The sequence below is a fragment of the Lepus europaeus genome, chromosome 9, assembly GCF_033115175.1.
Source record: "Lepus europaeus isolate LE1 chromosome 9, mLepTim1.pri, whole genome shotgun sequence".
Classification (NCBI taxonomy): Eukaryota; Metazoa; Chordata; class Mammalia; order Lagomorpha; family Leporidae; genus Lepus; species Lepus europaeus.
In genome coordinates this window covers 46,117,216-46,130,304 of record NC_084835.1, presented here as the reverse complement: position 1 = coordinate 46,130,304, position 13,089 = coordinate 46,117,216, and the positions used below count along the sequence as shown (strand labels likewise).

The window sequence follows — 13,089 nt, the reverse complement described above, 5'->3', positions numbered from 1 at the left end:
TCAAGTATTTGTTTGCACCAACATAGACATATTTTAATGCAGTTTCCCATGAACATTTTGTAACACCCTTGTACACCTCTGCTGCTGGCATTGTTGTCTTACACTAGGAATCACTGCCTCATTGTTTCATCTTTTTTTTTTTTTAAGATTTATTTATTTGAAAGTCAGAGTTACACAGAGAGAGGAGAGGCAGAAAGAGAGAGAGAGAGAGGTCTTCCATCCGATGGTTCACTCCCCCATTGGCTGCAACGGCCGGAGCTGTGCTGATCCGAAGCCAGGAGCCAGGAGCTTCTGGGTCTCCCATGCGGGGGCAGGGGCCCAACAACTTGGGCCATCTTCTACTGCTTTCCCAAGCCATAGCAGAGAGCTGGATCGGAAGTGGAACAGCCAGATCTTAAACTGGTGCCCATATGGGATACCGGCTCTTCAGGCCAGGGCGTTAACTCGCTACACCACAGTGCCGGCCCCTCGTTGTTTCATTCTAGAGATTTCTTTCTTGGCCTCTGGACACTCAGCTTCTTGGAAAACCTTGAACAGTGAAGGGAAGGGAACCTGAATGACATACGTGATTGTCTCCTCTTCAGGAATGCAAGCAAAAGACCAAAAGTGGGGGCAGAAACTTTTAAGAGAGGCATGTCAAGCACTGTTCTTCAGTGACTTTTTTCTGGGTTTAATGGTATTATCTTCACATTGTGGTTGCTTAAATTGGCATGATGCTATATGAGTGAGAATTTAAGTTACCTCATTATTTTTTGCTTTTTATTTATTTATTTATTTTTACACCCCCCCCCCAAGAAACCTTTTATTTAAGGAATACAGACTTCCTGCATTTCATAAGTACAACTTTAGGAATATAGTGATTCTTCCTACCATACCTGCCCTGCCACCCACTCTCCCACTACTCCTCCTCCTCCCTCTCCCATTCCCAGTCCCATTCTCCACTAAGATCCATTTTCAATTAATTTTATACACATAAGACCAACTCTCTACTAAGTAAACAATTTAACAATTTGCACAGTAAAAAAAAAATTAAAATAAAACAAAAAAGAACCTGTTCCTCAACAGTTGAGACAAGGGCTGTTCAAACTCATTGCATCTTGAAGTTAATTTCACTTCCTTTTTTTGTTTGTTTTTTAGAAACTTAATAAACTTTAGTGAAGCACCCAAGAATGATATATCTTTTGGGATTACTTAGACATAATTATAATACAACTCTTTGAGGACAGAGATCCTGCATGGGAAGTTAGTGCACATGACTTTTATTGTTAGTTTAATAGTTAACGCTCTTATGTATGACGTCAGTGATCACCCAAGGCTCTTGATATGAGCTGCCTAGGCTATGGAAGCCTTTTGAATCCAGAAACTCCTTCAGTATTTAGACAAGCCATAAGCAAAGTGGAAGTTCTCTCCTCCCTTCAGATAAAAGTACATTCTTTGATGACCACTTCTTTCCACTGGGGTCTCACTCACAGAAGTCCTTCATGTAGGACATTTTTTTGCCTCAGTATCTTGGCTTTCCTTGCCTGAAATGCTCTCATGGGCTTTTCAGCCAGACCGGAATGCCTTAAGGGCTGATTCTGAGGTCAGAGTGCTATTTAAAGCAGTTGTCATTCTAGGAGTCGCATGTGTGGATTTCTTCCCATGTTGGATATTCACTCCTTTTTAATTGTATCTATTATTATTACCAGATACTTAATCCTATCCATATGATCACTTTAACACTTAAGATGAAATTGCCTCATTCTTAACCATCCTTAATTGAAGCACAACTTAAAAGTTAGTAAAGGGTGGGGCCGGCGCTGTGGCACAGCGGGTTAATGCCCTGGCCTGAAGCACCAGCATCCCACATGGGTGCCAGTTTGAGACCTGGCTGCTCCACTTCCAATCCAGCTCTCTGTTTTGGCCTGGGAAAGCAGTGGATGATGGCCCAAGTCCTTGAGCCCCTGCACCCACGTGGGAGACCTGGAAGAAGCTCCTGGCTCCTGGCTTCAGATTGGCACAGCTCTGACCATTACAGCCAATTGGGGAGTGAACCAGTAGATAGAAAACCTCTCTCTATTTCTCTGTGCCTCTCCTCTCTTCTATATAACTCTGGCTTTCAAGTAAATAAATAAATCTTTTAAAAAAATTAGTAAAGGGTGCTGGCATCGTGGCACAGTGGCTTAAGCTGCTGCTTACAAAACTGGCATCTCATATTGGGGCACTTGTTTTGAGTCCTGGCTGTTTCACTTCTGATCCAGCTCCCTGCTAATGCACCTGAGAAAGCAGCAAAAGACGGCCCAAGTGGTTGGGCCCCTGCCACTCACATGGGAGACCTGGATGGAGTTCCTGCCTGCTGGCTTCACTGTGGTCCAGACGTGGCTATTGTGGCCATTTGGGTACTGAAGTTAGCAGATGGAAGATCTGTCTCTCTGTCTCCCTCTCTCTGACACTCTTCCCATTAAATAAATAAATCTTAAGAAAAAAAAAATGGGCCGGTGCCGTGGCTCAACAGGCTAATCCTCCGCCTAGTGGCGCCGGCACACCAGGTTCTAGTCCCGGTCAGGGCGCTGGATTCTGTCCCGGTTGCCCCTCTTCCAGGCCAGCTCTCTGCTATGGCCCGGAGTGCAGTGGAGGATGGCCCAAGTGCTTGGCCCCTGCACCCCATGGGAGACCAGGAGAAGCACCTGGCTCCTGCCATCGGATCAGCGTGGTGCGCCGGCCGCAGCGGCCATTGGAGGGTGAACCAACGGCAAAAAGGAAGACCTTTCTCTCTGTCTTTCTCTCTCACTGTCCACTCTGCCTGTCAAAAAAAAAAAAAAAAATGGAAGTACCTCCTCCCTTCCCATACACACACACACACACACCCCCCAGAGTTAGGGAAGGAGCCATCTGTATACTCCTATGTGAGAGTCCATGAATTGATTTGCTGGGCATGTTTGGGGAGCAGTCAGCTCAACCTTTCAAAGGAAGAAAAATTAGTATTGGAATAAATGCCGGTAGATTTTCCATCTAAAAACAATGGGTTTTTCATATAATAATCTAGTCAGAGAAAGTTTAGGTATTTTTTTAGTTTCCTCCCTAATCTTTTTATGAATTAAGCCCAAAAAAGGGCATAAACCTCTGCATTTATCCAGATTGGTTCTTCAGTGGTGCCGATACCCTTGGATCCCTGCAGATGGTGGATTCTACTAGTGTTCTTTTTTTTTTTTTAAGATTTATTTATTTATTATTTGAAAGGCAGAGTTACAGAGAGGCAGAGGCAGAGAGAGAGGTCTTCAGTCCACTGGTTCACTCCTCAATTGGCTGGAACGGCCGGAACTGTTCCGATCCAAAGCCAGGAGCCAGGAGATTCTTCCAGGCCTCCCACGTGGGTGCAGGAGCCCAAGGACTTGGGCCATCTTCTACTGCTTCCCCAGGCCATAGCAGAGAGCTGGATCAGAAGTGGAGTAGCCGGGACTCGAACCGGAGTCCTTATAGCTTTACCTGCTAGGCCACAGTACCAGCGCCTATCAGTGTTCTTAGCAGGGTGTTTATGGAGCACCTGCTCTTCACCACACTGTGCAGCAGTTATTTTAGGCCTCAGATCTGGCAGCAAAATGCAGTCCTGGTGGTGACTGCCAATTTGCTTTTTAAAAGTGATGTCCAGCAAGTGTACAGACAACCACGGAAGAGCTGGAACCACAGTGCTTTGGGGTCCATTTACTTAGTGGACTTCACCTGCCCAACGAGGGCCCCTTTTCTGCCCCCAAAGTAATCCATTATTATGACCTCTAGACAAGGGATCTGTGCTCCGGTGCAACACCTGGGGTGCATTCCTCAGCCCATAGTTCAAGGAGCATGGTGCTTTGCCACCCATTGCCCCTGCCTCTGAGCCAGTGGGCAATTCATGATTGCCTGTAGCCTTGCAAAAAGTCCACTGTGTTGCGGGTCTCTGCAGGCTGTGTCCCTGGGCGCCCATGACCAGTACACACTGTCTCTTTTAGGATTTCACTTCCCAGGGTTACGTCTCCCCAGGGGCTTTTAAGCCGGATCCGTGTGGTGAAACGTCTCTTAGGCTTGCTACCCTGGATCCTAATGTTCTTGAGTACAGACTGCTGGGTGGTACAGGGAGAAAGAAAAGGCAGCAGCAACCGGGTCTACACATCTAAAGATCACAAGACGTGGTCATTTCCCTCCGATCTCAGGAAATAATGGCACTCATTATAAAGCGGGTTTGGTTGCATGGCTTTTTTGGTGACTAAGCCTGTAGTATGTTGCCATCTAGTGGAATGTGTAGCAAACTAAAGCCGAATGCCTTGTGACCAGCAAGTTCAGCAGAGCTCGTGAAACAACAGCAAGTAGTTTGCAAAGGCCAGCGGTTGGGAAACGCGTGCAGATTCGGACGAAGCCAAAGCTGACTTTGCCAAGTCAGGGTTTCTGAAAGTAGGTGAGGGGCCACGCTGTTTCTCAAGAGTGGGTGCGTGTTTACCAGCAGAGTGCCACTCAGATCACCAGGTCAAGACATTGCGTCTCATTGCCGTCCATACCAGAAGCAGTTTCTCGTCTAAAGTCCTAGGCAAAAAGCCAGAGTGTTTACTGGGTGATTTACGTTATTTTTTTTAAAATGTGATTCTGGAAGTTTCTGACACCTTTCCGACATAGGTTTCCTCATTTCCTGGTCAAGTGTTGCAGAATGCACCTGTCAGCTTCCGGGAAAAGCAAGGGCATGACTTCCCAGAGTTGAGATTTCACATTCTAAATTCGGCCTGGCTTCTTGGAGCTGCCCCACCTGTCGTTCTAGACCTGAGTTGCATTAAGTCCTCACGGTGGGGGTGGTGGAACCTTCCAGTGACCACTCGTTCTGTTTGTGTCTTTGTCCTTGGGCTTGGTTTTCTCAGGTCCCTCCCTGGTGCCACGGCGGCCGAGTGTGCGTCGAACCTGAAGAAAATCTACACAGTGGAGACAGTACAGGTAAGAGCGGGAGAGGGGTGCACTGGGCATTCCCCCACCCCACCCCCCACCTTGGAAACCACTAGTGTGCCTGCAGCCCCTTCCCGGGGGAGGCTGCTCTGGTCAGGGCTCTGTGGTGCACTTTAGTACAGTCTCCGCCACCTGCACCTTGCACGGGCCTGCGCCAGAAGCCGACCATGGTGGCACGGGATGAAGGTTTTGAGGCCAGTTTGCTGTGTCCCTGTTGAGACTCCATCTCTGCCACACGTTGTCTGTGCGACTTCCCCGCGGGTACAGGGCCATGGACAGTACAGAGGTCACAAGGGGAGAGCAGGACAGCGTGGAGCATGGAGATCGGGGGTCTCGGCCCAGTCTGCCGCCTCGCCTTCCGACTCCATCACCCTAAATTCGGCATGGATCAAGCAGCCCTGTCGTTTCTGTACAATTGCTAGAAAAAGAGCAGCTCCCTGCGCGGCTTCCTGGGAGGGTTCAGTACAATCGTGTTTGCGCTTGCTTAGTGGGGTAGCTGGCGCGTGGCAGGTTCTCAGCAGATGTCACCAACTCGGAGTGTGACCGTTTTCTTTCTTTTTTTTAAAAAAAGATTTATTTTATTTATTTGAAAGACAGTTACAGAAAGAGGTAGAGCTAGAGAGAGAGCAGCAGCCAGAGAAGAGCAGATCCAAAGCCAGGAGCTTCTTCCGGGTCTCCCACGTGAGTGCAGGGGCCCAAGGACTTGGGCCATCTTCTACTGCTTTCCCAGGCCGTAGCAGAGAGCTGGATTGGAAGTGGAGCAGACGGGACTTAAACCGGCACCCATATGGGATGCTAGCACTGCAGGTGGAGGATTAACCTAGTGAGCCACAGCACCAGCCCCTCTGCCTCTTTTTTGAAAAGGGCTGCTTCAGACTTGGACTGACCACATGTCCATCAATTTTCTGGAAGGGTCAGATTTCAGGTAGTTTTCCCGTGTGTCCCTAAGTCACTTCACATGGCAGAAGGCCCGGCAGATTGGCATGTAGGTCATTCTGTCCGCAGCCTCTCACAGGCAGAAGTCACGCTGAGATCCCCTTCCAGCCCCTCATCCCAGAATCGGGCCCAAAGCTGGGGGATTCGCGGGCTGCTGCACCGAGTCAGGGAGAGGCTTCCCCTGGAGTCCCCTGGTGTGTGAGGTTCTGGACCTGAGCTCCCGCCTCCCAGCACCCATTGGGTGACCCTCAGAGCACTCGACCATAAGGCCTGTCCTTGAGTGAAGCCCTCAGAGCCTTCTGCTCTTTTGAAAGATGCACTGGGGTTTTTCCCACTCTGCTGTGATGACACAGGATCCTCAGAGCCACGTGTGGGGTCCTGGGGCTGACAGCCGTGAAGTCAGAAGTGGGGACTGGCTTGTTCTCCCCACCTCAACTGGATAACACACAGTCCTGGGGTAGGCGTCAGGGCCCAGCAATGTGTTGGCATCTTTAGTAAAGTGCCCAGGCCAGAGCCAGTGCTGTGGTGTAGCAGGGCAAGCCGCCACCTGCAGTGCCAGCATCCCGTGTGGGCACCAGTTCAAGATCTGGCTGCTCCACTTCTGATCCAGCTCTCTGCTGTGGCCTGGGAAAGCAGCAGAAGATGGCCCAAGTGCTTGGGCCCCTGCCAGCCATCCAGGAGACCCAGAGGAAGCTCCTACCTCCTGGCTTCAGTCTGGCCCAGCTCTGGCTGTTGCAGCCACTTAGGGAATGAACCAGTGGATGGAAGATCTCTCTCTCTCTGTGTAACTCTACCTCTCAAATAAATCTTTAAAAAAAAATGCCTGGGCTGGCACACTCCAGGACATGCTTTTCTTAAACCTGTATTTTATTGCAGTATAGTTTATATCCAAGAAATGCAGGTTTCTTATGTGTAAGTTTTGACAAAGGTATGCATACCTGTGACCATCACACAGATGGGAGGTCAAAAAATGTCCATCATTCTGCACCAGAGAAGTTCTTCAGGCCCCCTTCCCCACAGACCCCTCCTCGAGAGGCAGCCCCTGCTCTCGTTGCCGACACCTTCCATTGATTTTTCCTGTTACTGAGCTTCGTATAAATGGAATCATGGGTCTGCAGTCTGTTGCATCCCTACCCTTTCAAGCAGTAAATATTGAAGGAATGAATGAGAAATTTGCCAATGAGCCACTTTGCTGTGTTGTAGCACACTCAGCAGTAACCACACATTCTCAGTGGGGGCAAAAATTGGTTCTTGGGGGATAGGTGAGCTCCTCTTCCTCTTGTTATGTATAGAACATGGACACACAGTCCATAAACAAGTATAGTTTGTGCTGTTAGAACTTCATCCAGGGTAGGGCTGGCGTTGGGGCACAGCTGGTTAAGGCAGTGCCTGTGATGTTGGCATTCCATATGCACCCTGGTTCCAGTCTTGGCTGTTCCGCTTCTGATCCAGCTCCGTGCTAATGCACCTGGGAAGGCAGTGGATGATGGCCCAAGTGCTTGGGCCCCTGCCACCTACACTGGAGAGCTGGGTGCAGTTCCAGGCTCCTGACTTCCACCTGGCCCAGCCTCAGCCGTCACCACCATTTGGGTAGTGAACCAGAAGATGGAAGATCTCTGTCTCTCCCCTCTTCTCTCTCTTTCTCTCTCTCTCTCTCTCTCTCTCTCTCTCTCTGTCACTCTACTTTCAAATAATTAAATAAATCCTAGAGAACGTTTCTTCCAGGATGACTGGGAGAAGGGGTCCCTTCAGCCAGGGGGCAGAGATGGGGTGAGGAAGGACAACGGTGAAAGATCGGTTGAGAAAACTGCGCTGAGGGGTCAGGATGTGGCTTCCACCTCGGGTGTCTCTGCCCACCTTTTCCCCTGAGCTAACAATAGAGCTTGCTCCCTAGAGCTGACAAGGGTTCTTTGTAGTGCCTGGCACTTAGTTAGTAAGCCCTCAGATGTGGCTGGCTTTTACTAAAGTGTGACTGGATCCCAACTCTCAGCTATGGCATGGGCTAGAGTGTGGGGCAGTGACACTGCCTGGCTTCCTGGCCCACAGCTGGCCCTTTGCTAGCTTGGACAAGTTCCTCAGCCTCTCTGTATCTCAGTTTGCTCGTCTGTAAAATGGGAAGAATCATGCTAGCAATTACATGATGCCGTTGTGTGGGAATGAAATGGTACAATGAAGTAAAAAGTGCATAGTAAGTATCTAGCAGTAATGGTAAACTCATCTGCCACCAGTTGCCTGCTTCTAGTGGGAGATATATTTTTGAATTTAAAAAATTTTTCATTTATTTGAGGGGGGTGTAGATGGAGAGAGTTCCCAATCATTTACTAGTTCACTCCCGACATGCCCCCAATGACTAGGGCTGTGCCAGGCTGAAGCCGGGAGCTTAGAACTCAGTCCAGGTCTCCCACGTCGGGGGGCAAGAACCCAGTGACTTGAGTTGTCACCGCTGACCCCCAGGGTCTGCATTAGCAGAAAGCTGGAGGTGAGAGCAGAGCTGGGGCTCAAACCCAGGGCAGTGTGGGATACAGGCGTCCCAACCAGCACTTTAACCAGCAGGTCAAATGCTGCTCTCTGGAAATTCGTCTAATTCCCTTTCATGTTTTCTATCAGAAAACCACATACCACTGCTTCTAGGCTGTTGGTCTCAAGTAGTCACACCCAGATTACAGGAATGCCAACTGTCTGCTTGTGAAAGCGAATTTAACTTACCACTGACTTTTGGGACTTCTGCCCGTGAGTGGCCCTGGCATCTCTTGAATAGTACTTAGTACTAAAGAAATAGCCTGGGTGCTGATTTTAAAGTCACTTGAGGACATGCCCTTTTCTTTTAAGATTTTATTTATTTGAGAGGTAGAGCTACAGGCAGAGAGAGAAAAACAGAGACAGAGAGACAGGAAGGTCTTCCATCTGCTAGTTCACTCCCCAAATGGCCGATCCGGAGCCAGGAGCAGGAGTTTCTTCCGGGTCTCCCACACAGGTGCAGGGGTCCAAGAACTAGGGCCATTTTCTGCTGCTTTCCCAGGCCATTAACAGAGAGCTACATCGGAAGAGGGGCAGACGCGACATGAACCAGCGCCCATAGGGGATGCCGGCGCTGCAGGCAGAGGCTTAGCCTACTATAGCACAGCACTGGCCCCAGGATATGCCCTTCTTTGTTCTTCTCTCTCTCTGCTGATTGCCACACTCCCTGCCACATTTGTGCTTGGATGAAATGTAAGAATCATGCATTATTAGTGATTGCTTTACACCAAGACATTTGTGTCTTTTTACACTTTAAGGCCCTTTAGCCTTAAAGTGCTGGGGTGGGGGAAGAATTTATTAGCTGGGGAGACTGAGGCTGGGAGGTGAGTGGCCCCACAGCCAATGCAAAGAGCCAGCCCTGCGGTGTCCCTGGTACTGGAACTCCACTTCTGTTCGGTCCACTCCTCGCTGACTGCACAGTGGAAGAGGTGTGGCCTCCCCAGGACCCAGCAGCCCCTGCTGAGGACGCTCTCATCCAGGCCAACAATAATTCTGCCTGTCGGGCATTAAATTTATTTCCTACTTTCCTGTCTTTCTTGGAAAATTCCACTTTGCAGTTAGGTGTGTCTCCAGAGGCTTACTGGTTCCTTTTACTCTTTCCCGAATGTGTGCAGATTTTCCACGTTTTCCCCACGTTTTTGCATCTTCAGAAGATGCAGTACAGAACAGAACCTGGCTGCTGAGCAAGGCCAGTCTCCCCCGTGGGAGAGGAAAGAGCTACCTGCCACATGTGATTGGCCAGGAGAGGCTCCCTGGGCCTCAGTATTTTTTTTTAAGATTCATTTATTTATTAGGAGGGCAGAGTTAGAGAGAGGCAGAGGCAGAGGCAGAGGCAGAGAGAGAGAGAGAGAGAGAGAGAGAACTTCCATCCACTGGTTCACTCCCCAAATGGCCACAAAGGCCAGAGCTGGCCCATTCTGAAGCCAGGAGCTTCTTCCAGGTCTCCCATGTGGGTGCAGGTGCCCAAGGACATGGGCCACCCTCCACTGCTTTCCCAAGCCATAGCAGAGAGCTGGATCAGAAGAGGAACAACCGGGACTCGAACCGGCGCCCATGGTGGGTGCCAGTACTGCAGGCAGCGGCTTTGCCCGCTACGCCACAGCATATCCCTGCCCCAGTATTCTTCAGCCGTGTCTGCCACAGACAGCAATCCCACCTCTGAGAACTCTGCAGCTTTCTGTCCCCAACCCCAGCGATCTGTGTTATCATCTTCCAGATCTCCACACATTCAGCCCTCCTGGGCTATGTTCCGCTCAGTATTTCCCATAAGTTGAGTTCTTACTGAAATTTATGTGAAACAGAATTGTCATATTTCTTCTGCAAATGGAAATTCAGCCACATTGATCAAAAACGGAAAATGAACAACCTGTGCTGTCTATTAAAATTGACGGAATGTCCCGCCCGTGTCTGCTAAAATCGTCTCGTGTGCTACCTAGGACGTCCACTCTGAAAGTCTGGCCTCTGGACTGGAGGAGACTTGTCGCTGCAGGGTGCTGAGTCAGGGTAACTGATTGAGTGCCCAAGCCTGGGGGAAGTGAAGTTCTTCTTTCAGAAGGAGAGGTTTCTCAGGTCAGTGTGGGTAATGGAAGATGGTGGACAGATTGATTCCGAGTGCTCACTGCCCTGGACCCAAGGCAGCCCACAGCGGGGTGGTGCAGTTGCACAGCCTGGAATGAACCACTTGGGTAAAGGGGAGGGGCCGAGGGGAGAGAGGGAGAAGCTCAACACTGTAATGAGAGAGAAGGAGCTGAAGCCGGATCTGCTTTGTAGTTATGTCTAGCACAGACCTAATATCTCCTGTAGCAGGAGTCTTTGTCCATGATTTCATTTGTTCATGATATATAAAATGGGATCACCATTCTGTCGTCAAAACTCAGTTATGTGGACATGTATCAGAAGTCACACTGCCCGTGACCCACCATGTTTGCTCATGGCAGTGGACACCGTGGAATGGTGAGTGAATCGGAATCTTACATCGGTCACTTTGGATGGAGCACGTGGTCTCTTCCAGTTTAAATCATTCTAGGGGGAAAGGTTCACTCTCTTCCTTCCTCCCCGGAAGTGGCATTCGCAGAGATGCACCTGCTCCTTCCTGTCCTTGGGGTATTCACTGACCATCCTCAGCCCTTCCATGGCCTGTGCTCCCAGCTCGGCTTCCTAGAGTCACTGGCCACTGCCCCACTCCCCGACAGAATGAGAGGAGCTCTGTCAGGCTGCAGGAGCGTCACCCCTGCCACCTTCCCACTGTCCTCTGACCTAGCTACTGTGCCACAGGAAGAGGGTCTTCTGTGGTGGGCTTGGGGCCTCGTGGGCCGTACGCAGAGAGCAGGGTACACTCTATTCTGCTCTGGATTTCCCAGACTCCCCAGGGGCTTTCTCCCAGTCTTCCCAAGGTTTGGCCACCATGCCCCCCTCCTCTCACTCCAAGCTTGTAACTTCCCGACTCAGAGTAAAGTCAAGCCCTTTTGGAATTCAAAGCAAAACCCATTTCTCTGTCAAGTACCAGCTCTTGCAGATGAGAAACTCTGAGCTTTGAGTCTGCTGTGAGTTTATCCACCTCCCCGAAAAGACCATTGATTCTATTGATGGGGAGCCCCCGGGCAACTGGAACCACCTAAGGAGCAGAAATCGGTGTTTATTATTTCAAAGAACTGCTAGGCTCCTGCTACCCCAACTATAAGACCCTCAAAAGCAGTCTGGGATGTCTTTCTTGCTTTTTGAAGTGTATGTGCTGGGTGGATTTGTTTCTGTTTTGTTTGACAAAACAAATGTACCACTTTGTTGTCAGTGCACACAGGGCATCCTTTCTTCTCCAGAATTTTCAAGTGTATTCTTTTTCTTTAGAACATTCCAGTAGGAAGTTGAGGAGGAAATAGCCCTGCTTTCCTAGCAATAAACGATGACCTGTTTGGTAGAAGACTGTCAGGTGGGGCGTAACTGCTCCGGTCAGAACTCAGAGACTGGGGAGTGGGCTTTGTGGCGCAGGGAGTTAAGTACTGCCTGGGATATCCCGAAACATGGAGGTGCCTAGGATCAGTCCCTCCTCCACTTCCAGTCCAGCTTCCTGCTGGTGCGTATCCTGGGAGGCAGTACATGGTGGCTGAAGTGCTTGTGTTTCTGCCACCTGCCTGGGAGATGGAGTGGAACTCCAGGGTCCTGGCTTCAGCCTGGCCCAGCCCCAGCTGTTGTAGGCATTTAGAGAGTGAACCAGCAGGTAGAAGATCACTCTGCCTTTCAAATAAATGAAAATAAAAAGTGCTACCGATGTTATCATTTTATCAAAAGCTAGTACATTGGGGATTTATCAAGTGGCCCCTATATTTCATGTGCTAACCCCACCTTGCTCCCTTGATGTAATCCTCCCCAGGATTTTCACTTTGTATTTAGCTGAAAATCAGCCAATGAGATTGCTGTGCCATACTCACTCTACAGAAGGGGCCCCTGGCGTTCAGAAGCAGTATGGCCTGTAAAAGTTATCCCAAGTATCCACTGGACAGGCGTGGCCGGGCCTTGGCTCCTCAAGGCGAGATGCCAGGTGATGCTGGGGAACCCACAGCTGGAGGAGTGGACTCCCACGGCCAGAGGCTGCCCCTCCCGCACAGTCAGTGCCCCGGGTACTCAGCATAGCACCCTGCCATGACTGCCTGCTCACTGACACCCAACTTTAATACTACTTTCAGTCTCTGGGTGTGCTTTTTTTCTTAAAGCATTCAACCATCGTCAATAAACATTGTTCCCAGTTTACTTTTCCTTCCAACTTCTACTTGCAAGCAAAGTAGAATTAATTATAAGCCAATGGCTTTTGCAATCTATTTCTAAGGTTTTATCTATGGTGAAATTTAGGTGGTTTCCATTAAGAAAAATTAGGGTCAAATCCCAAATTATTGAGCCCTTTCACCTCTAGGGGAGGAAGAGGGTCTTAGGAGTGGAGGCTTTGCAGAGCCTGTCTGTCAGCGACCTCACTCTATAGCCCAGGTAACAGGTGTTCTCCCTATGCAGTGAGGCTTGCAACAAGGAAACAGGCCTGCTCCATGCCAAGACATTTTAAAGGGGACGCTTTTCAGTGGTATCACAGGATGTTTTGCTCCTGTTTTGTGTTCATGCACCAGCATGCCAAGATATGCTTGCATAAGTACTGAAATCAGAGTTGAGGCCCTCGCTGTGTCTTGTTGGGTTGTCATCTCCTCCTGTCGG

At 49.6% G+C, this 13,089-nt stretch overlaps 1 protein-coding gene across 1 annotated transcript in view; it reads left to right on the top strand.

Moving 5' to 3' along the window:
* EIF4E3 (eukaryotic translation initiation factor 4E family member 3) overlaps positions 1-13,089 on the top strand; it is a 43,754-nt gene that overhangs the window by 14,736 nt on the left and 15,929 nt on the right. Inside the window, exon 2 of the mRNA XM_062200202.1 lies at positions 4,860-4,932. Within this exon, the coding sequence (XP_062056186.1) occupies positions 4,860-4,932 (73 nt within the window). The remainder of the gene's footprint in view (positions 1-4,859; positions 4,933-13,089) is intronic.